This window comes from Pristiophorus japonicus, chromosome 11 (assembly GCF_044704955.1).
Source record: "Pristiophorus japonicus isolate sPriJap1 chromosome 11, sPriJap1.hap1, whole genome shotgun sequence".
Lineage (NCBI taxonomy): Eukaryota > Metazoa > Chordata > Chondrichthyes > Pristiophoridae > Pristiophorus > Pristiophorus japonicus.
Window position 1 is genome coordinate 122,370,507 of NC_091987.1, and position 22,688 is coordinate 122,393,194.

The following is a 22,688-nucleotide window of genomic DNA, read 5'->3' on the forward strand; positions in this document are numbered from 1 at the left end:
GAGGCCCCAGCACTGATCCCTGTGGCACCCCACTGTTTATAGTTTGCCAACCTGAAAATGACCTGTTTATCCCAACTCTCTGTTTTCTCTTAGTTAGCCAATCCTCTATCCATGCTAATATATTACCCCCAACCCCATGAGTTCTTATCTGGTGCAGTAACCTTTTATGTGGCACCTTATTGAATATCTTCTGGAAATCCAAATACACAACAACAACTGGTTCCCCTTTATCCACCCTGCTTGTTACACCCTCAAAGAATTCTAGCAAATTTGTCAAACATGATTTCCATTTCATAAAACCATGCTGACTCTGCTTGATTGTATTATAGAAACATAGAAAATAGGTGCAGGAGTAGGCCATTCGGCCCTTCTAGCCTGCACCGCCATTCAATGAGTTCATAGCTGAACATTCAACTTCAGTACCCCATTCCTGCTTTCTCGCCATACCCCTTGATCCCCCTAGTAGTAAGGACCTCATCTAACTCCTTTTTGAATATATTTAGTGAATTGGCCTCAACAACTTTCTGTGGTAGAGAATTCCACAGGTTCACCACTCTCTGGGTGAAGAAGTTCCTCCGCATCTCGGTCCTAAATGGCTTACCCCTTATCCTTAGACTGTGACCTCTGGTTCTGGACTTCCCCAACATTGGGAACATTCTTCCTGCATCCAACCTGTCTAACCCCGTCAGAATTTTAAATGTTTCTATGAGGTCCCCTCTCATTCTTCTGAACTCTAGTGAATACAAGCCCAGTTGATCCAGTCTTTCTTGATAGGTCAGTCCCGCCATCCCGGGAATCAGTCTGGTGAACCTTCGCTGCACTCCCTCAATAGCAAAAATGTCCTTCCTCAGGTTAGGAGACCAAAACTGTACACAATACTCCAGGTGTGGCCTCACCAATGCCCTGTACAACTGTAGCAACACCTCCCTGCCCCTGTACTCAAATCCCCTTGCTATGAAGGCCAACATGCCATGTGCTTTCTTAACCGCCTGCTGCACCTGCATGCCAACCTTCAATGACTGATGTACCATGACACCCAGGTCTCTTTGCACCTCCCCTTTTCCTAATCTGTCACCATTCAGATAATAGTCTGTCTCTCTGTTTTTACCACCAAAGTGGATAACCTCACATTTATCCACATTATACTTCATCTGCCATGCATTTGCCCACTCACCTAACCTATCCAAGTCGCTCTGCAGCCTCACAGCATCCTCCTCGCAGCTCACACTGCCACCCAACTTAGTGTCATCCGCAAATTTGGAGATACTACATTTAATCCCCTCATCTAAATCATTAGTGTACAGTGTAAACAGCTGGGGCCCCAGCACAGAACCTTGCGGTACCCCACTAGTCACTGCCTGCCATTCTGAAAAGTACCCATTTACTCCTACTCTTTGCTTCCTGTCTGACAACCAGTTCTCAAACCATATCAGTACACTACCCCCAATCCCATGTGCTCTAACTTTGCACATCAATCTCTTGTGTGGGACCTTGTCGAACGCCTTCTGAAAGTCCAAATATACCACATCAACTGGTTCTCCCTTATCCACTCTACTGGAAACATCCTCAAAAAATTCCAGAAGATTTGTCAAGCATGATTTCCCTTTCACAAATCCATGCTGACTTGGACCTATCATGTCACCTCTTTCCAAATGCACTGCTATGACATCCTTAATAATTGATTCCATCATTTTACCCACTACCGATGTCAGGCTGACCGGTCTATAATTCCCTGTTTTCTCTCTCCCTCCTTTTTTAAAAAGTGGGGTTACATTGGCTACCCTCCACTCCATAGGAACTGATCCAGAGTCAATGGAATGTTGGAAAATGACTGTCAACGCATCCACTATTTCCAAGGCCACCTCCTTAAGTACTCTGGGATGCAGTCCATCAGGCCCTGGGGATTTATCGGCCTTCAATCCCATCAATTTCCCCAACACAATTTCCCGGCTAATAAGGATTTCCCTCAGTTCCTCCTCCTTACTAGACCCCCCGACCCCTTTTATAACCGGAAGGTTGTTTGTGTCCTCCTTCGTGAATACCGAACCAAAGTACTTGTTCAATTGGTCCGCCATTTCTTTGTTCCCCGTTATGACTTCCCCTGATTCTGACTGCAGGGGACTTACGTTTGTCTTTACTAACCTTTTTCTCTTTACATATCTATAGAAACTTTTGCAATCCGTCTTAATGTTCCCTGCAAGCTTCTTCTCATACTTCGTTTTCCTTGCCCTAATCAAACCCTTTGACCTCCTCTGCTGAGTTCTAAATTTCTCCCAGTCCCCAGGTTCGCTGCTATTTCTGGCCAATTTGTATGCCACTTCCTTGGCTTTAATACTATCCCTGATTTCCCTTGATAGCCACAGTTGAGCCACCTTCCCTTTTTTATTTTTATGCCAGACAGGAATGTACAATTGTTGTAGTTCATCCATGCGGTCTCTAAATGTCTGCCATTGCCCATCCACAGTCAACCCCTTAAGTATCATTCGCCAATCCATCCCAGCCAATTCACGCCTCATACCTTCAAAGTTAGCCTTCTTTAAGTTCTGGACCATGGTCTCTGAATTAACTGTTTCATTCTCCATCCCAATGCAGAATTCCACCATATTATGGTCACTCTTCCCCAAGGGGCCTCGCACAATGAGATTTCTAATTAACCCTCTCTCATTACATAACACCCAGTCTAAGATGGCCTCCCCCCTAGTTGGTTCCTCGACATATTGGTCTAAAAAACCATCCCTTATGCACTCCAGGAAATCCTCCTCCACCGTATTGCTTCCAGTTTGGTTAGCCCAATCTATGTGCATATTAAAGTCACCCATTATAACTGCTGCACTTTTATTGCACGCACCCCTAATTTCATGTTTGATGCCCTCCCCAACATCACTACTACTGTTTGGAGGTCTGTACACAACTCCTACTAACGTTTTTTGCCTTTTGGTGTTCTGCAGCTCTACCCATATAGATTCCACATCATCCAAGCTAATGTCCTTCCTAACTATTGCCTTAATCTCCTCCTTAACCAGCAATGCTACCCCACCTCCTTTTCCTTTTATTCTATCCTTCCTGAATGTTGAATACCCCTGGATATTGAGTTCCCAGCCCTGATCATCCTGGAGCCACGTCTCCGTAATCCCAATCACATCATATTTGTTAACATCTATTTGCACAGTTAATTCATCCACCTTATTGCGGATACTCCTTGCATTAAGACACAAAGCCTTTAGGCTTGTTTTTTTAACACCCTCTGTCCTTTTAGAATTTTGCTGTACAATGGCCCTTTTTGTTCTTTGCCTTGGGTTTCTCTGCCCTCCACTTTTCCTCATCTCCTTTCTGTCTTTTGTTTTTGCCTCCTTTTTGTTTCCCTCTATCTCCCTGCATTGGTTCCCATCCCCCTGCCATATTAGTTTAACTCCTCCCCAACAGCACTAGCAAACACTCCCCCGAGGACATTGGTTCCGATTCTGCCCAGGTGCAGACCGTCCGGATTGTACTGGTCCCACCTCCCCCAGAACCGGTTCCAATGCCCCAGGAATTTGAATCCCTCCCTGCTGCACCATTGCTCAAGCCACGTATTCATCTGAGCTATCCTGCGATTCCTACTCTGACTAGCACGTGGCACTGGTAGCAATCCCGAGATTACTACTTTTGAGGTCCTACTTTTTAATTTAGCTCCTAGCTCCTTAAATTCATTTCGTAGGAACTCATCCCTTTTTTTACCTATGTCATTGGTACCAACGTGCACCACGACAACTGGCTGTTCTCCCTCCCTTTTTAGAATGTCCTGCACCCGCTCCGAGACATCCTTGACCCTTGCACCAGGGAGGCAACATACCATCCTGGAGTCTCGGTTGCGGCCGCAGAAACGCCTATCTATTCCCCTTACAATTGAATCCCCTATCACTATCGCTCGCCCACTCTTTTTCCTGCCCTCCTGTGCAACAGAGCCAGCCACGGTGCCATGAGCTTGGCTGCTGCTGCCCTCTCCTGATGAGTCATCCCCCTCAACAGCACTCAAAGCAGTGTATCTGTTTTGCAGTGGGATGACCACAGGGGACCCCTGCACTACCTTCCTTGCACTACTCTTCCTGCTGGTCTTCCATTCCCTCGCTGGCTGTGGACCCTTCTCCTGCGGTAAGACCAACTCGCTACACGTGATACTCACGTCATTCTCAGCATCGTGGATGCTCCAGAGTGAATCCACCCTCAGCTCCAACTCCGCAACGCGGACCGTCATGAGCCGGAGGTGGACACACTTCCCGCACATGTAGTTGTCAGGGACACTGGTGTTGTCCCCGAGTTCCCACATGGTACAGGAGGAGCATATCACGTGACCGAGCTGTCCTGCCATGACTTAACCCTTAGATACACTTAAATTGCCGACAACAATGTTAAAAGTTACTGACTAAGAAAAAGAAAAACTACTCACCAATCAGCAGTCAATCACTTACCACGTTGGCTGTGACGTCACCTTTTGATTTCTTTCTAATTCTTTTTTGACTTCTCTCAGCTGGAGCTGCACAAGTACGCCTCTCTCGACTCCCGCCTCTCTCGACGCTCCCCGGACTGCTGAGCCTTTTATAGGCCGCTGCCTCTCTCGACTCCCGCCTCTCTCGACGCTCCCCGGACTGCTGAGCCTTTTATAGGCCGCTGCCTCTCTCGACTCCCGCCTCTCTCGACGCTCCCCGGACTGCTGAGCCTTTTATAGGCCGCTGCCTCTCTCGACTCCCGCCTCTCTCGACGCTCCCCGCACTGCTGAGCCTTTTATAGGCCGCTGCCTCTCTCGACTCCCGCCTCTCTCGACGCTCCCCGCACTGCTGAGCCTTTTATAGGCCGCTGCCTCTCTCGACTCCCACCTCTCTCGACGCTTCCCGGACTGCTGAGCCTTTTATAGGCCGCTGCCTCTCTCGACTCCCGCCTCTCTCGACTCTCCCCGGACTGCTGAGCCTTTTCTAGGCCGCTGCCTCTCTCAACTCCCGCCTCTCTCGACGCTCCCCGGACTGCTGAGCCTTTTATAGGCCGCTGCCTCTCTCGACTCCCGCCTCTCTCGACGCTCCCCGGACTGCTGAGCCTTTTATAGGCCGCTGCCTCTCTCGACTCCCGCCTCTCTCGACTCTCCCCGGACTGCTGAGCCTTTTATAGGCCGCTGCCTCTCTCGACTCCCGCCTCTCTCGACTCTCCCCGGACTGCTGAGCCTTTTCTAGGCCGCTGCTACTTCCTTAATAATGGACTCCAGCATTTTCCCAATGACAGATGTTAGGTTAACTGGCCTATAATTTCCTGCTTTCTGTCTCCCTCCTTTCTCCAATAGGGGCGTTACATTTGCGGTTTTCCAATCCACTTGAACCTCTCGAGAATCCAGGGAATTTTGGTAGATTACAACCAATGCATCCAGTATCTCTACAGCCACTTCTTTTAAGACGCAGACCATCAGATCCCGGGGACTTGTCCACCTTTAGTCCCATTAGTTTGCCTAGTACTTTTTCTCTCGTGATGGTGATTGTTTTCCTCCCTCTCTATAGCCCCTTGATTATCTATTAATATTGGGATGCTTTTAGTGTCTTCTACCATAAAGAACAATACAAAATATTTGTTAAGTCTCTGCCATTTCCCTATTTCCCATTATTAATTCCCCAGTCTCGTTCTCTAAGGGACCAACGTTTACTTTAGCTACTCTCTTCCTGTTTATATACCTGTAGAAGCTCTTACTGTCTGTTTTTATATTTCTTGCTAGTTTACTCTCATAAGCTATCTTCTCTCTATTATTTTTGTATTCGTCCTTTGCTGGTTTCTAAAAATTTCCCAATCCTCTGGCCTACCACTAATCGTCACACTATTGTATATCTTTGTTTTCAATTTGATACCATCCTTAACTTCCTTAGTTAGCCACGGATGGTTCATCCTTCTCTTAGAGTCTTTCTCACTGGAATATATCTCCTTAAATGTCTGCCACTGCTTATCTACCATCTTACCCTTTAATCAAGTTTACGTAGGGTAGAATACGGAAGGCCAACCAGGAGTGCATTAGAATAGTCAAGTCTAGAGGTAAAACGGCATGGATGAGGGTTTCAGCAACGAATGAGCTGAGGCAAGGGCATAGATGGGCGATGTTATGGAGGTGGAAATAGGTGGTCTTAGTTTTGCTGCGGATATGTGATCAAATATGACATCAAGTTTGCGAACTGTAAGGTTCAGCCTCCATCACAAGTTGGAGAGAGGGATGGAGTTAGCGTTAGCAGATGATAAAGTTATATTTTTGAGGGTTTCAGCAGCTGGTGGGGTGGAGAAAGGCAACGTTATGTATGTGGAAGCAAGCGGGTTTTGGTTGAACTTTGACATTATCTTTGAGCAGAATTTCAGAGTATATCCACCTTAAATTTAAGAAACCAAAGCTGTACTGCATTGTAAGAACTTTTCTAAAAGTGTTCTATAACTCATGCATAGTGTCAGCAGTTGAGCAATCTGCTGCACAGTGCTGAAGGAGGAGTGCTAAATATTAATCCATCATTAAAGATGAAAATCTAGGATGTTACATTTATATTGCATTCTCCTGGGGCATACAGCACAATGCGTTTTGGATTATACTGCTGCAACAAGTCTGACATTTTAGAGCAGATGGCTTCCACTTTTCTTTTAATTCATTTGTAAAAATTATCAATGAATCATTAATTTGAACTACATTTAACCCGTAGGGATGTTGAATTTGTCATTATAAGCAACTATTCAATACAACACAGAATTAAAATATAAAATATGGTAGTTGTAGAATTTTGTGGAATTGCAGTAAGAACGTCCTATACTGTCACATGATATAATATGCCTTCTAAATATTCATCATAAAAGCGAGTGTAATTTTCCCTCCGTCCTATCTTGATTTTAAAGTGCTAATTTCAAAACTAAATATAACCATGATAGACAATGCCACACTTTGTCAAGTACCAAGCTTTACAAGACAAAAGCAAATGTAGGTGCCAAATTGATAGAGATATTCTAGCACACTTTGGGTCTGGTACAAGTTAGAAGTTGCAGCAAGTTAGAGTGCTAATGACTTGCACTAATTTCTCATTCTTTGCTGTTGTGGCTTCTAATGACATCTTGACTGTCTTGGCCTTGGAGCATGCTCCAACCCAAATGTAATGTTTTAAATGCAAAATGAAATAATTTATTTTCCGCCGGGTACTTTGCTGGATGATTTGAAGGAACACTGCAGAAAAAAGTCACTATACTAGTTGTTAACTGCAGTTTTATGTCTAGCCATATTGCCAGTACTCCTCTCTTCTTGCTGCCTCCCTCCCCCTCCATGGTTACCAAAGGCAGCGATTTAGTACTGAAGTGACATGTTTCACTTCCTCCAGTCTTGGAAATGCTGTAAATATTGTGGTTCTGTTCTGTAAGAACATATGAGTGGAATTCCTTTTCTCAGTCAGTCAGTAATTGGCCTTTTAAGGAATTTACAATACCTGTAGTTAATTTTGTAAACTTCTGCCATGCATAATTCATATTTGTGAATCTAAACTTTTGAATTAGATAGGTTATTCAAACCAAACAAAAACTTGTTTTGATATTCAAGTACTTGTTACTGTTCCTACTAATCATCACTTTATCCCCTGCTCTCAATAAATAAATAGTAAATTATCTCAAATCGATGGTCCAGTTGCTCAAGTGACTGGGGGGCAAGTGTTGGACTAAAAGACCATTGCAGTTATACAGAGTTCCTTTTCACTAAAGATAATACCCAAATTTAAGTTGTTTTGTGTCAGCCTTGGCTCAGTGGCAGCACTCTCGCCTCTGAACCAGAAGGTCATGCTGCACTCCAGGGGCCCAAGTTTCCGATGCTGCAGAAAACGGCGCACCTCCATGGCTTACGTAACCTATCTGAGAAAAAAAGTGCTCTGAAATCTTACCGGGGAATTCTCCGGTCGTCCTGGGGCGTGGCGTGGCGCAGCGGAGTCTCCCTGGGGTGGAGCAAGTCGACCCCAGCCAGCAGGGGGGTGGGGCTAGGGCCCTGCGTGTTTTTCACAGTTGGCACCCTTGCGCATGCATGTTACAGCGTGCGCACGTGCGCAATGGGTCCTCGACCTTGGCAATCGGCTATTTAAAGGGAGAACGTGGCAAGCAGTCATTTAAAGTGAGCTGGGACTTTTGGTTGCAGGTAGGAAAAGGAGTGAAAAGTATTTTACTGATTCTTGGAATGCAAAGGAGTGCTGCAAAGGCGCTGCATAGGTGCAAGCAAGGTCATTTAAAGAGAGAACGTGGCACTATGTTAAAGCAAACTGTGATTTTTTTTTGAGTGCAAGAAGGGAAGGAGTGAAAAGTCTTAAGTGATTCTTGGAGTGCAAAGGAGTGCTGCACACGTTCATGCAAGGAAAGAACTGTGTTTTTAAAAATCACTGAGTGGAAATCCAGTACAGCAATGCAAGAACGTGCAGCGAGAATGAAGAACTTCTTGCATGAAGAAGTGGAGACACTAGTTAATGTCATTGAGGGGAGATGGCAGGAGCTGGACACTAGCAACAGAGGCCGCACAAAGGTGGCACCCAAAGAAATCAAGAAACGCTGGGACCTAGTTGCAGCCGAATACTGCGGAGTGGTGAATATCAGGAGGGTGCTGTTGGGGGTGTAGGAGTGAGGAGGGACACGGAGCGAAGGGTTGGGAGGTTGGGGGTGGGGGAAAGAGTGCTGTTGGGGGTGCAGGAGACCGAGGTGGATTCGGGTGGGTTACAACACGTTATTCTAACGGTCAGTCCCTGACAGAGGCACATGGCCAAACAGTTAGTTTTTACAAATGCGAGATAATCTAGTCTGAGGTGAGTCATTCAAGTAATAGGTTGGACTAATGGGGTATGATGATTTCCAAAGGATCAAATTAGCCATAATTAGGTGTTGATGTGCCTGCCTCAGCTGGGAACTTACACTTGTTTATTTATAAAAAGATAAACAACTGTCCTCATTCAGCAGATATAAGGCAGATATCATCGAAAGAGGTTTTAGGCCATTTTAAGTGACTTGTTTAATGCTTCAGTCCTTTGTGTTTAATACTTCCCAACCCGCCCCCCCCTGTCTCTGGCTGTGCCTGCACTGAGCTTAACTCTAGGTAAGGTTTTTCAGAACTTACAAAAATGGACACTTACTCCATTCTAAGTTAGTTTGGAGTAAGTTTTCGCTGCCAAAACTTGCAAAACAGGCCTAAGTGGCTGGGCGCACCAATTTTTGAAAAAAATTACCTGAACTAAAACAAACCTAAACTAACTCATTAGAACTGGAGCAAACTAAGTGCCGAGAATTGTGATTTCTAAGATACTCCAAACTAAATTAGTTGCTCCAAAAAAATAGGAGCAATTCCACCCGAAACCTGGGCCCCAGAGACCTGAGCACACAATCCAGGCTGACATTTCAGTGCAGTACTGAGGAAATGCTGCATTGTCAGAGATGCCGCCTTTTAAAGACGTTAAACTTAAACTATATCCTCTCAGGTGGATATAAAAGATCCCACAACATTATTTGAAGAAGAGCTGGGGAGTTCTCCCGGTGTTATGGCCAATATTTATTCCTCAGCCAACATCACAGATGATCCAATCATTTATCTCCTTGCTGTTTGTGCGAGCTAGCTGTGCACAATTTGGAAGCTGTGTTTCTGTACATTACAGTAGTGACTCCATTTCAAAATTAATTCATGGGCTGTAAAGTGCCTTGGGCCATCTTGCGGTTGATGGGCACTATATAAATACAAGTTCTTTAATTAATATGATTAGGTAATTCTTGATAAATTGTCCTCGTTGTGAAATATTGTATCCTTAATGATTAACAAATTTGTGTGGTGTTTTATTATAAGAAGTTTGTTGAAATGTCAGACAGGAATGTATCAAATACAAGAATCTTGTCCTGTTTGTATTGATGCTTAAAGAAAGACTTGAAGAAAGACTTGGATTTATATTGTGCCTTTCTTGACCACCGGACGTCTCAAAGCGCTTTACAGTGAATTAAGTACTTTTGAAGTGTAGTAACTGTTGAAGGAAATGTGGCAGCCAATTTGCGCACAAGCAAGCTCCCACAAGCAGCAATGTGACAATGACCAGATAATCTGTTTTCTTTTGTTATGTTGATTGAGGGATAAATATTGGCCAGGACACTGGGGATAACTCCCCTGATCTTCTTCAAAATAGTGCCATTGGATCTTTTGCATCCACTTGAGAGAGCAGACGCGGCCTCGGATTATCGTCTCATCCGAAACACGGCACCTCCGATATTGCAGCACTCCCTCAGCACTGCAACGGAGTGTCAGCCTAGATTTGTTGTGCTCAAGTCCCTGGAGTGGGACTTGAACCCACAGTATTCTGACTAAGGCTGTAGTAACCCACATCTACGATGAATTCCACTCATATTCTTGAATCTAAAAATAGCTGCTGAGAGCCACATAACTCTTGGATCTATAAATTACATTTATATAGGACATTCAACAAAAGAAAAAAAACAGCCTAAGATGCTTCAAAGTGTCATAAGGAAAATGTGGACATTGATCTCGAGGAACAGATATTAGGAAGGTGACCAAAAAGCTAGTCAGAAGAACATAACATAAGAACATAAGAATTAGGAACAGGAGTAGGCCATCTAGCCCCTCGAGCCTGCTCCGCCATTCAAAAAGATCATGGCTGATCTGGCCGTGGACTCAGCTCCACTTACCCGCTTGTTCCCCATACTCCTTAATTCCTTTATTGGTTAAAAATTTATCTATCTGTGATTTGAATACATTCAATGAGCTCGCCTCAACTGCTTCTCTGGGCAGAGAATTCCACAGATTCACAACCCTCTGGGATAAGAAATTCCTTCTCAACTCGGTTTTAAATTGGCTCCCCCGTATTTTGAGGCTGTGCCCCCTAGTTCTAGTCTCCCCGAGCAGTGGAAACAACCTCTCTGCCTCTATCTTGTCTATCCCTTTCATTATTTTAAATGTTTCTATAAGATCACCCCTCATCCTTCTGAACTCCAACGAGTAAAGACCCAGTCTACTCAATCTATCATCATAAGGTAACCCCCTCATCTCTGGAATCAGCCTAGTGACTCGTCTCTGTACTCCCTCCAAAGCTAGTATATCCTTCCTTAAGTAAGGTGACCAAAACTGCACGCAGTACTCCAGGTGCGGCCTCACCAATACCCTGTACAGTTGCAGCAGGACCTCCCTGCTTTTGTACTCCATCCCTCTCGCAATGAAGGCCAACATTCCATTCACCTTCCTGATTACCTGCTGCACCTGCAAACTAACTTTTTGGGATTCATGCACAAGGACCCCCAGGTCCCTCTGCACCGCAGCATGTTGTAATTTCTCCCCATTCAAATAATATTCCCTTTTACTGTTTTTTTTCCCCAAGGTGGATGACCTCACATTTTCCTATATTGTATTCCATCTGCCAAACCTTAGCCCATTCACTTAACCTATCTAAATCTCTTTGCAGCCTCTCTCTGTCCTCTACACAACCCGCTTCCCCACTAATCTTTGTGTCATCTGCAAATTTTGTTACAATACACTCTATCCCCTCTTCCAGGTCATCTATGTATATTGTAAACAGTTGTGGTCCCAGCACCGATCCCTGTGGCACACCACTAACCACCGATTTCCAACTCGAAAAGGACCCATTTATCCCAACTCTCTGCTTTCTGTTAGCCAGCCAATTTTCTATCCATGCTAATACATTTCCGCTGACTCCGCGTACCTTTATCTTCTGCAGTAACCTTTTGTGTGGCACCTTATCGAATGCCTTTTGGAAATCTAAATACACCACATCCATCGGTACACCACTATCCACCATGCTCGTTATATCTTCAAAGAATTCCAGTAAATTAGTTAAACCTGATTTCCCCTTCATGAATCCATGCTGCGTCTGCTTGATTGCACTATTCCTATCTAGATGTCCCGCTATTTCTTCCTTAATGATAGCTTCAAGCATTTTCCCCGCTACAGATGTTAAACTAACTGGCCTATAGTTACCTGCCTTTTGTCTGCCCCCTTTTTTAAACAGAGGCGTCACATTAGCTGCTTTCCAATCCACTGGTACCTCCCCAGAGTCCAGAGAATTTTGGTAGATTATAACTAATGCATCTGCTATAACTTCCGCCATCTCTTTTAATACCCTGGGATGCATTTCATCAGTACCAGGGGACTTGTCTACCTTGAGTCCCATTAGCCTGTCCAGCACTACCTTCCTAGTGATAGTGATTGTCTCAAGGTCCTCCCTTCCCACATTCCCGTGACCAGTAATTTGTGGCATGGTTTTTGTGTCTTCCACTGTGAAGACCGAAGCAAAATAATTGTTTAAGGTCTCAGCCATTTCCACATTTCACATTACTAAATCCCTCTTCTCATCTTCTAAAGGACCAACATTTACTTTAGTCACTCTTTTCCGTTTTATATATCGGCAAAAGCTTTTACTATCTGTTTTTATGTTTTGCGCAAGTTTACTTTCGTAATCTATCTTTCCTTTCTTTATTGCTCTCTTAGTCATACTTTGCTGTTGTTTAAAATTTTCCCAATCTTCTAGTTTCCCACTAACCTTGGCCACCTTATACTCATTGGTTTTTAATTTGATACTCTCCTTTATTTCCTTGGTTATCCACGGCTGGTTATCCCTTCTCTTACCGCCCTTCTTTTTCACTGGAATATATTTTTGTTGCGCACTATGAAAGAGCTCCTTAAAAGTCTTCCACTGTTCCTCAATTGTGCCACCGTTTAGTCTATGTTCCCAGTCTACTTTAGCTAACTCTGCCCTCATCCGACTGTCATCCCCTTTGTTTAAGCATAGTATGCTCGTTTGAGACACTACTTCCTCACCCTCAATCTGTATTACAAATTCAACCATACTGTGATCACTCATATCGAGAGGATCTTTTACTAGGAGATCGTTTATTATTCCTGTCTCATTACACAGGACCAGATCTAAGATAGCTTGCTCCCTTGTAGGTTCTGTAACATACTGTTCTAAGAAACAATCCCATGTGCATTCTGTGAATTCCTCCTCCAGGCTACCCCGTGTGATTTGATTTGACCAATCGATATGTAGGTTAAAATCCCCCATGATTACTGCCATTCCTTTTTCACATGCCTCTATTATTCCCTTGATTATTGTCCGCCCCACCGTGAAGTTATTATTTGGGGGCCTATAAACTACGCCCACCAATGACTTTTTCCCCTTACTATCTCTAATCTCCACCCACAATGATTCAACATTTTGTTCATTAGAGCCAATATCATCTCTCACAACTGCCCTGATATTATCCTTTATTAACAGAGCTACCCCAACTCCTTTCTCTTCTTGTCTATCCTTCCGAATTGTCAGATACTCCTGTATGTTTAATTTCCAGTCTTGGCCACCCTGCAACCACGTTTCTGTAATGGCCACCAAATCATAATCATACCCATTTGTAATGATTTGTGCCATCAACTCATTTACTTTATTTCGAATGCTGCGTGCATTTAGGTAGAGTGTTTTAATACTAGCTTTTAAACCATGATTTTTAGTTTTGGCCCCTCCTGCAGCCCCTTTATCTTCATACATATTGTCCCTCCCTATCACCTTGTGGTTTACACTTACCCCAGTGCTACCCTGCTCTGTTGCCTCCTGCCTTTTCCATTCTTTCTTGGGGTGCTGTTCATCTGTGCTCTCACCCACTCTAACTAGCTCAGAGCCCTCGCCTGGGTTCCGAATACTCCTCGCATTGAAGCACCGAGCTTTCAGGCTTGCCTTTTTATTACACTTTGACCCTTTAGAATTTTGCTGTACATTGGCCCTTTTTGTTTTTTGCCATGGGTTTCTCTGCCCTCCACTTTTACTCATCTCCTTTCTGTCCTTTGCTTCTGTCTCCATTTTGTTTCCCTCTGTCTCCCTGCATTGGTTCCCATCCCCCTGCCATATTAGTTTAACTCCTCCCCAACAGCACTAGCAAACACTCCCCCTAGGACATTGGTTTCAGTCCTGCCCAGGTGCAGACCGTCCGGTTTGTACTGGTTCCAACTCCCCCAGAACCGATTCCAATGCCCCAGGAATTTGAATCCCTCCCTGCTGCACCACTGCTCAAGCCATGTATTCATCTGCGCTATCCTGCGACTCCTACTCTGACTTGCACCTGGCACTGGTAGCAATCCCGAGATTACTACTTTTGAGGTCCTACTTTTTAATTTAGCTCCTAGCTCCTTAAATTCGTCTCGTAGGACCTCATCCCTTTTTTTACCTATGTTGTTGGTACCAATGTGCACCACGACAACTGGCTGTTTTCCCTCCCTTTTTAGAATTTCCTGCACCTGCTCCGAGACATCCTTGACCCTTGCACCAGGGAGGCAACATACCATCCTGGAGTCTCGGTTGCGGCCGCAGAAACGCCTATCTATTCCCCTTACAATTGAATCCCCTATCACTATCGCTCTCCCACTTTTTTTCCTGCCCTCCTGTGCAACAGAGCCAGCCACGGTGCCATGAACTTGGCTGCTGCTGCCCTCCCCTGGTGAGTCATCCCCCTCAACAGTACTCAAAGCAGTGTATCTGTTTTGCAGGGGGATGACCGCAGGGGACCCCTGCACTACCTTCCTTGCACTGCTCTTCCTGCTGGTCTTCCATTTCCTAGCTGGCTGTGGACCCCTCTCCTGCGGTAAGACCAACTCGCTACACGTGCTACTCACGTCATTCTCAGCATCGTGGATGCTCCAGAGTGAATCCACCCTCAGCTCCAATTCCGCAACGCGGTCCGTCAAGAGCTGGAGGCGGATACACTTTATTGGTCATAAACATTGGATTTAAGGAGGTGAAGGAGATGTGATCTAGGTGTGCATTGAATTACGTATTTTGATGCCTTTTTTTATTCATTCACGAGATGTGGCCATCGCTGGCAAGGCCAGCATTTAATTGAGAGGCTTACTAGGCCATTTCAGAGGGTTGTTAAGAGTCAACCACATTGCTATGGATCTGGAGTCACATATAGGCCAGACCAGGTAAGGACGGCAGATTTCCTTCTTGAAAAGACTTTAGTGAAACAGAGAGGTTTTTACAACAACCCGATAGTTATTGATACTTGCTTTTTATTCCAGATTTATTTATTAACTGAATTTAAATTCCCTAGCTGCCATGGGAAGATATGAACTCGTGTCGCCAGATCATCTCCAGATTACTAGTCCAGTAACATAACTACAATGCTACCATTCATATACTGGTTTTGTCAATAAGTGTTTCAATCCTGGGGCTGTAAATACTGAAATGATAAACTAGCTAAGATTCTACACTATGTATTTACCTTCTCATTAGTATTGCATGGGACTGCCTTCAAATACTGTGGTCTAACCTTCGAAAAATATGAAGACATTCTGTACTATTGTCACGCGACAAAAGAGTAGGGCTGCTAATAGGATTCATTAACAGCCTGATCTTCAAGGGAATTAAGGCTTTAAAATAAGCTGCTGTTTCTGTGTTCTTAGTTCTTTTCTGAGATTTCTGAAGGCTATTTCTACACAAGAAATCTGACTGTAGTTTATGTACCCCCACATGCAGTCCCTGCAAGTGTGGCAAGTGACTGTTTCACATTACATAGACAGCACAAAGAGTGAGTTCTTTTAATGAGTGTTGTCCAATAGAAATCACTGACCAGCCACAGAAGTGGCTATGGTGACACCATTTTAAGCGCATCATTACTTTTGGCAGAAAATGCCTTACACACACTCGCACAATACAGGTACTCTGCATATGTGTATTTACTTAACAAACATCTACAACCATTCAGTAACCATGGAAGTAAAGCACTCATGCTGATCAAAAAACACTCACATTCTGCTTTTTGTTTAGCATTTTACCAACAAACACACAAAACGGTTAAAGTTCACATGCACATGCATGTGATACAAGTTTTGAGATCACAGGCCTAACGGCGGTGTCTATAACTCATTGTTTATTTACTAATCAGAAATGCAATTAGCCACATCTGGACTCACATTTGGCTATCTGTGGCTAGTGGCTAATGTATTGGACAATCCTGCTTTAGGCTGCGTAGATGCATATCAGTCTCACTTCATCATCAATCCATGTTCCTATTAATTTAAAAACAAGATACTGCAGATGCTGGAAATCTGAAATTCTGATGAAAGGTCATCGACCTGAAACATTAACTTTGTTTCTCTCTCCACAGATGCTGCCTGACCTGCTGAGTATTTCCAGCGTTTTCTGTTCTTATCTCCTATTAATTTACATGTACTTCAAGTTATTGATACTTACTTGGTGTTCTCTAGGCACACAAAATACAATGAATTAAATGGACCCTCCATTTCAATTGCACAGAATTTGCCTAATGTCTTTGATACTAAATAATTTAGTTGTAAATAAAGATAGCCATTTTATTCTGTGAGAAACATTTGTTTGTTACAGTTGGAAATTGCAATTTCTGGCTGTTAAATCCTACAAATGTTTCCGAAGTAGGAGCTGAGTTGACTGTTGTTTATCCAACAAGTTTGTGTAACACTTGACCGTTCTTACTGTTCCTTTCATTGTTTTTGATGGTGTCCAAAGATTCATCTGTTAATTTCTTTGGTGATGTGATGATATTGACACGTGTACACATTTCTTGCCTTGAGTGTCAGATTAGAGGTGGCAGGGGTTGTAGCCACTTAATTCTCCCTGTTGGCGATAGAGTGTAGGTATGTGAACAGTCGTTGACCATTCAACCCCTCGAGCCTGTTCTATCTTTTAATTACAGCGTCGCTGATCTGTACCTCAACTCCATTTACCCGTCTATAATTTTCATTAAGACTTGGTTAATGCCAGCTGAAATGTAATTTTATGCACCAGTTATGTAAATTACCTTCTTGATTTGCTTTTTAAGAAATCAGAAACATTAATTTTATTTAATATCATTGGTAACCAGCAGGTTTCACAGCAATTGTATTTGATGCTGCTGTCTCATGATCCTGTTTGCCAGTTGGATCTGAGATAATGCAGTCTGACAGGATAATAAGACAGCTGCACAGAACTGTCTTTTTTAGCTTTCAGGGAAGTGTGTTGCCGTGTTTGAATGAAGAGCACAATCGCTTTTATCATTCCAACTGACTTCCTGCTCTTTTTCAAACATGGGAGGGGGAGGGGCGGGGAAGAGCCGGAAAATCCATCTCTTTATCTATGACACCGTCTCCCAGTGTTTTGGGGCGCTGTTTAAGGCAGTGTAGGGGCCCCTCCCCTTCAGATAAAGGCCACCAGGGAAGAGCTTGGCCGGGCCAGCGCCCCGGCACCCAAGAGGAGGTGCTGGGATGCCTGTTGGAGGCTGCACTGCCCAGCCACTAGCAGCTTTCTGACTCGGGAAGCTGTCAGTGGCACTGACCAGCGCTGGCCGCGCTCCTGTGGGGCAATTTCACCCGCAGGGCGGGAAAGAGGTCGGCACACAGATAACAAGGGGTCGGAGCATCGGGCGGGGTGGAAAGTCGGGGCACGGTTTCTGCTGCCCCCGGCCCGGGGGCAATTACGGATCCTGCTCCCAGTCGGTACGGCCTTACCGCCCCGTTACCCCCTCTAAGAGGTGGTAATGGGCCTTTAAAAAATAGTCAATTTCGGCCCCATTGTGTTTTTTTTTAAAAACCTTTGATTTAAAAAAATATATTTCTCTGCCACGTGCATCACATGTACACTGTAACTGATGTACATTGATGTTTACACTTTGGATGCAATGAGATATTCTCTCCTTCCACTCTACCAGAGATGGCTTGTGCAAGTCTGTGAGCTATCATCATGTGAGGGGTTTTGCTCGCTCTTATTTCATTTGGCAACCATATGGTTGCACTCCCCTGCAATTGGCAGCCCTTTGCTGTTTCCTCATTTTCTCTCACGCAAGTTTACATAAGAACATAAGAATTAGGAACAGGAGTAGGCCATCTAGCCCCTCGAGCCTGCTCCGCCATTCAACAAGATCATGGCTGATCTGGCCGTGGACTCAGCTCCACTTACCCGCCCGCTCCCCGTAACCCTTAATTCCCTTTTTGGTTAAAAATCTACCTTTCTGTGATTTGAATACATTCAATGAGCTAGCCTCAATTGTTCCTTGGGCAGAGAATTCCACAGATTCACAACCCTCTGGGAGAAGAAATTCCTTCTCAACTCGGTTTTAAATTGGCTCCCCCGTATTTTGAGGCTGTGCCCCCTAGTTCTAGTCTCCCCGACCAGTGGAAACAACCTCTCTGCCTCTATCTTGTCTATCCCTTTCATGATTTTAAATGTTTCTATAAGATCACCCCTCATCCTTCTGAACTCCAACGAGTAAAGACCCAGTCTACTCAATCTATCATCATAACGTAACCCCTCATCTCCGGAATCAGCCTAATGAATCGTCTCTGTACGCCCTCCAAAGCTAGTATATCCTTCCTTAAGTAAGGTGACCAAAACTGCACACAGTACTCCAGGTGCGGCCTCACCAATACCCTATACAGTTGCAGAAGGACCTCCCTGCTTTTGTACTCCATCCCTCTCGCAATGAAGGCCAACATTCCATTCGCCTTCCTGATTACCTGCTGCACCTGCAAACTAACATTTTGGGATTCATGCACAAGGACCTCCAGGTCCCTCTGCACTGCAGCATGTTGTAATTTCTCCCCATTCAAATAATATTCACTTTTACTGTTTTTTTTTCCCAAGGTGGATGACCTCACACTTTCCGACATTGTATTCCATCTGCCAAACCTTAGCCCATTCGCTTAACCTATCTAAATCTCTTTGCAGCCTTTCTGTGTCCTCTACACAACCAGCTTTCCCACTAATCTTTGTGTCATCTGCAAATTTTGTTACACTACACTCTGTCCCCTCTTCCAGGTCATCTATGTATATTGTAAACAGTTGTGGTCCCAGCACCGATCCCTGTGGCACACCACTAACCACCGATTTCCAACCCGAAAAGGACCCATTTATCCCGACTCTCTGTTTTCTGTTCGCCAGCCAATTCTCTATCCATGCTAATACATTTCCTCTGACTCCGCGTACCTTTATCTTCTGCAGTAACCTTTTGTTTGGCACCTTATCGAATGCCTTTTGAAAATCTAAATACACCACATCCATCGGTACACCTCTATCCACCATGCTCATTATATCCTCAAAGAATTCCAGTAAATTAGTTAAACATGATTTCCCCTTCATGAATCCATGCTGCTTCTGCTTGATTGCACTATTCCTATCTAGATGTCCCGCTATTAATGATAGCTTCAAGCATTTTCCCCGCTACAGATGTTAAACTAACCGGCCTATAGTTACCTGCCTTTTGTCTGCCCCCTTTTTTAAACAGAGGCGTTACATTAGCTGCTTTCCAATCCGCTGGTACCTCCCCAGAGTCCAGAGAATTTTGGTAGATTATAACGAATGCATCTGCTATAACTTCCACCATCTCTTTTAATACCCTGGGGATGCATTTCATCAGGACCAGAGGACTTGTCTACCTTGAGTCCCATTAGCCTGTTCAGCACTATCCCCTTAGTGATAGTGATTGTCTCAAGGTCCTCCATTCCCACATTCCTGTGACCAGTAATTTGTGGCATGGTTTTTGTGTCTTCCACTGTGAAGACCGAAACAAAATAATTGTTTAAGGTCTCAGCCATTTCCACATTTCCCATTATTAAATCCCCCTTCTCATCTTCTAAGGGACCAACATTTACTTTTGTCACTCTTTTCCGTTTTATATATCTGTAAAAGCTTTTACTATCCGTTTTTATGTTTTGCGCAAGTTTACCGTCGTAATCTATCTTTCCTTTCTTTCTTTAATAAAGTTTAATGAAAACCTTCACAAATTCTGCACCTGCCTTCTACTTCTTTTCCAGTGCAGCTTTTCTTGTTTGCCCAATGCTTCAGTTGGATTAAACATATATTTAGGTAGTCTAGTCTAACTTGAAATGAGGTAATTGCCACCCAACTTTTAATTCGAAACTCTCCTTTGGTACTCGCTGTACACCAGTATTCTTGCACTCTGTTGCTGTACAAACCACCGATGCAGCTGAAAAAGATAGCTGTTATCTGTCAAAGGGACTAGTTATGTAATTTTAAATTTAGTTACTGCTCTGCTTTTTAAAAAAAAATTATTTTGTATCTCCCTTCTACATCTGATACGTGTTGCATCATCCCCTTGCTGATGTAATAAACAGGCAACCTGCCGCTGAGGTCTGTTTTTTTTCACTGGCCCTGGAATTTATCATGCAAAATCAGGGCACTTGGGTAACAACTTCGGAGATAAAGAGAATTGTTTTACGCAATGAGTTATGATATAGAATATACTGCCTGAAAGGGAAGTGAAAGCAGATTCACTAGTAACTTCGAAAGGGGAATTGAAACATTTAAGATTCTGAGGTGGACTGACATGTTGTTTCCCATGGCTAGAGAATCTAGAACTAGGGGGCATAGTCTCAGGATAAGGAGTCATCAATTTAAGACTGAGATGAGGAGGAATTTCTTCACTGAGGGTTGTGAATCTTTGGAATTCTCCACCACAAAATGCTGTGGGTGCTGAGTCGTTGAATATATTCAAGGCTGAGAGATAGATAGATTTTTGGACTCATGGGGAATCAAGGGATATGGAGATCGTACAAGAAAGTGGAGATGAGATCTAAGATCATTCATGATCTTATTGAGTGGCGGCCCAGGCTTGAGGGGCCATATGGCCTACTCCTGCTCCAATTCTTATGTTCTTATAAAAGGAGAAATTTGCAAGACAATGGGGAACGAGCGAGAAGAGCGGGACTAATTGGATAGCTCTTTCGAAGATCTGGCACAGGCACGATGGGCCGAGTGATCTCCTTCTGTGCTGTAAGACTATGAAATAATTCTACACATAGGATTTATCTTTGGCTATCATACTGTACCTATTCACTTGCCCTAGTTAAGGGGTACTCTAGAGGCAGGAAGTGCAAATTTTGCTAACCTTGTCATTTATTGCACAATTTATTTTAGCCTTCTGGAAGAAAATTACCTTCAGCTGTGTCTTCTCAGGAGCCAATAAAGTCTGAACCAGAGAGCAGGCCTAAGGGTAAGTGTAATAGTGAAATTATATGATTTTTTTTTTGTTATTCCTAAAATTAAATGCAAAAGAAAATATTTCTGACCTCTTTATATTATATTTTGGTACTGACATTTTGGTACTGAAATGTTGTTGCAAGTCCTAAAGACTTCAATAAACTTCCCTCAATTTCTATTTTTAAACACATTGGGGGCAAAATTGCCCTGTGCCCTGATTGGGGGCGGTAACCTTCTGGGGCCGGGACTTTTAACGCCCTTCACACAAGTTCCACACCCGCCGCGAATTGCCCTTACTGCCCCTCAAAGGAAGCGGCGTACAGTCTCGGGCGCTCCACTTCCTTAGGGGGCGGTAACCAGGGCGATACTGGGGCACTGAAGGAAGCACACGTTCTTCAACGCTTCCCTTTCAATTAAAGGGGAGGACCGCTGTGCACTCTGCAAGGCCTCTGATGGCCTTCATTAGGCCACTAGGACAGCGTGCAACCGGACCTGCAGCCCGGCACCCAAGACAGAGCTGGGGTCATCATTGTTGAGCAGACCTGAGAGTCGGCTGACAAAAACAGGAATTTTGAAAAGTTATTTACCTCAACAGACCAAAACACTTATTGTTTAATGATTCACTGCTTCTTTTGGTTTAAGGTAAGGAATATTGCAAAGTGCTATTTCCATATGAAGCACAGAATGAAGATGAGCTGACAATCAGAGAAGGAGAGATTGTAATTATTATAAATAAGGTATGAAGATAACCTATTTATTTTACATACAATTTATATATGATATTTTCCCTATAAAATTGTATCCCTTGTATCCTTTCTTTAATATGTTAGGTAAGTGAATTGCTCCATGGAGAAATGTACCTTTTCCTCTTCACCAATGTATATTACTGAATAAAAGCAATAGACAATAGTGATTTATTGAAAAATGAATTACTGAGTTTCCTGAAAATGTAACCTTTTAGCAGTCCAAAGCAAACCTTGTATGGTTACCTAGTTTGATATGATTTTGTTGATTTGAGTGGCCCTGAAATCCCGGTCCTCTGTTTCCTGTGGGCGCTCGACAGAAAAGGGTAAAAAAGATGCGCACCTACCTTATCCTGCTGTGCCCACCAGCGATCCCTCCTCTCCCTGAGCATCGGTGCGCGTGCACGTCGGGATGTGCGTATGCTGGAGCTGGAGTCACATGGCTCTGGGCAGCCAATCCAGGTACGGTATTTTCTCATTCATAATAATGGGAACTCCGTAAGTAGGAGTTCCCATTATTATGAATGAGAAACACCCTCCCAATCACCCAAACACAAATTTAAAAAAATAGAAAAAATACATCACAGTGTTAAGATTAATTTAAATTAAAGTTAATAACTGTTTTATATAAAAAGTTATATTTTTCTGATTTTTTAAAAAAGTGTTTTAATTATGTTTTAAAATAAACTTACCTTTAGTGGGCAGGGTTTTTAACATTAAAATCGGTTTTTAAAATTTTATTTGACTATGTTTTGTATGTTTTAAAACTCTTACGCTTGTAAAAGTAGGCTATCTGCCTGCTTTTACTAGGTGCAAGAGTTTTCAGGACATCCGCTGGGCAAGATATGGGTAAATATCACAGTCTTGCCCATGCGAATGTCATGGCTGAGGGGATACGGACGATCTGTCAAGCCAGAATTTAATAGATCGTAATAGCCGGTTTTTGGCG

General features: G+C 43.7%; 1 protein-coding gene across 2 annotated transcripts in view; it reads left to right on the plus strand.

Annotated features, from left to right (window-relative positions):
• The window catches only part of sh3kbp1 (SH3-domain kinase binding protein 1), a 380,309-nt gene that overhangs the window by 281,663 nt on the left and 75,958 nt on the right, over positions 1 to 22,688 (plus strand). For both annotated transcript variants that reach the window (XM_070893971.1, XM_070893970.1), the window contains 2 exons: positions 20,934 to 21,009; positions 21,639 to 21,733. In XM_070893971.1, coding sequence (XP_070750072.1) covers positions 20,934 to 21,009; positions 21,639 to 21,733 — 171 coding nt within the window. The remainder of the gene's footprint in view (positions 1 to 20,933; positions 21,010 to 21,638; positions 21,734 to 22,688) is intronic.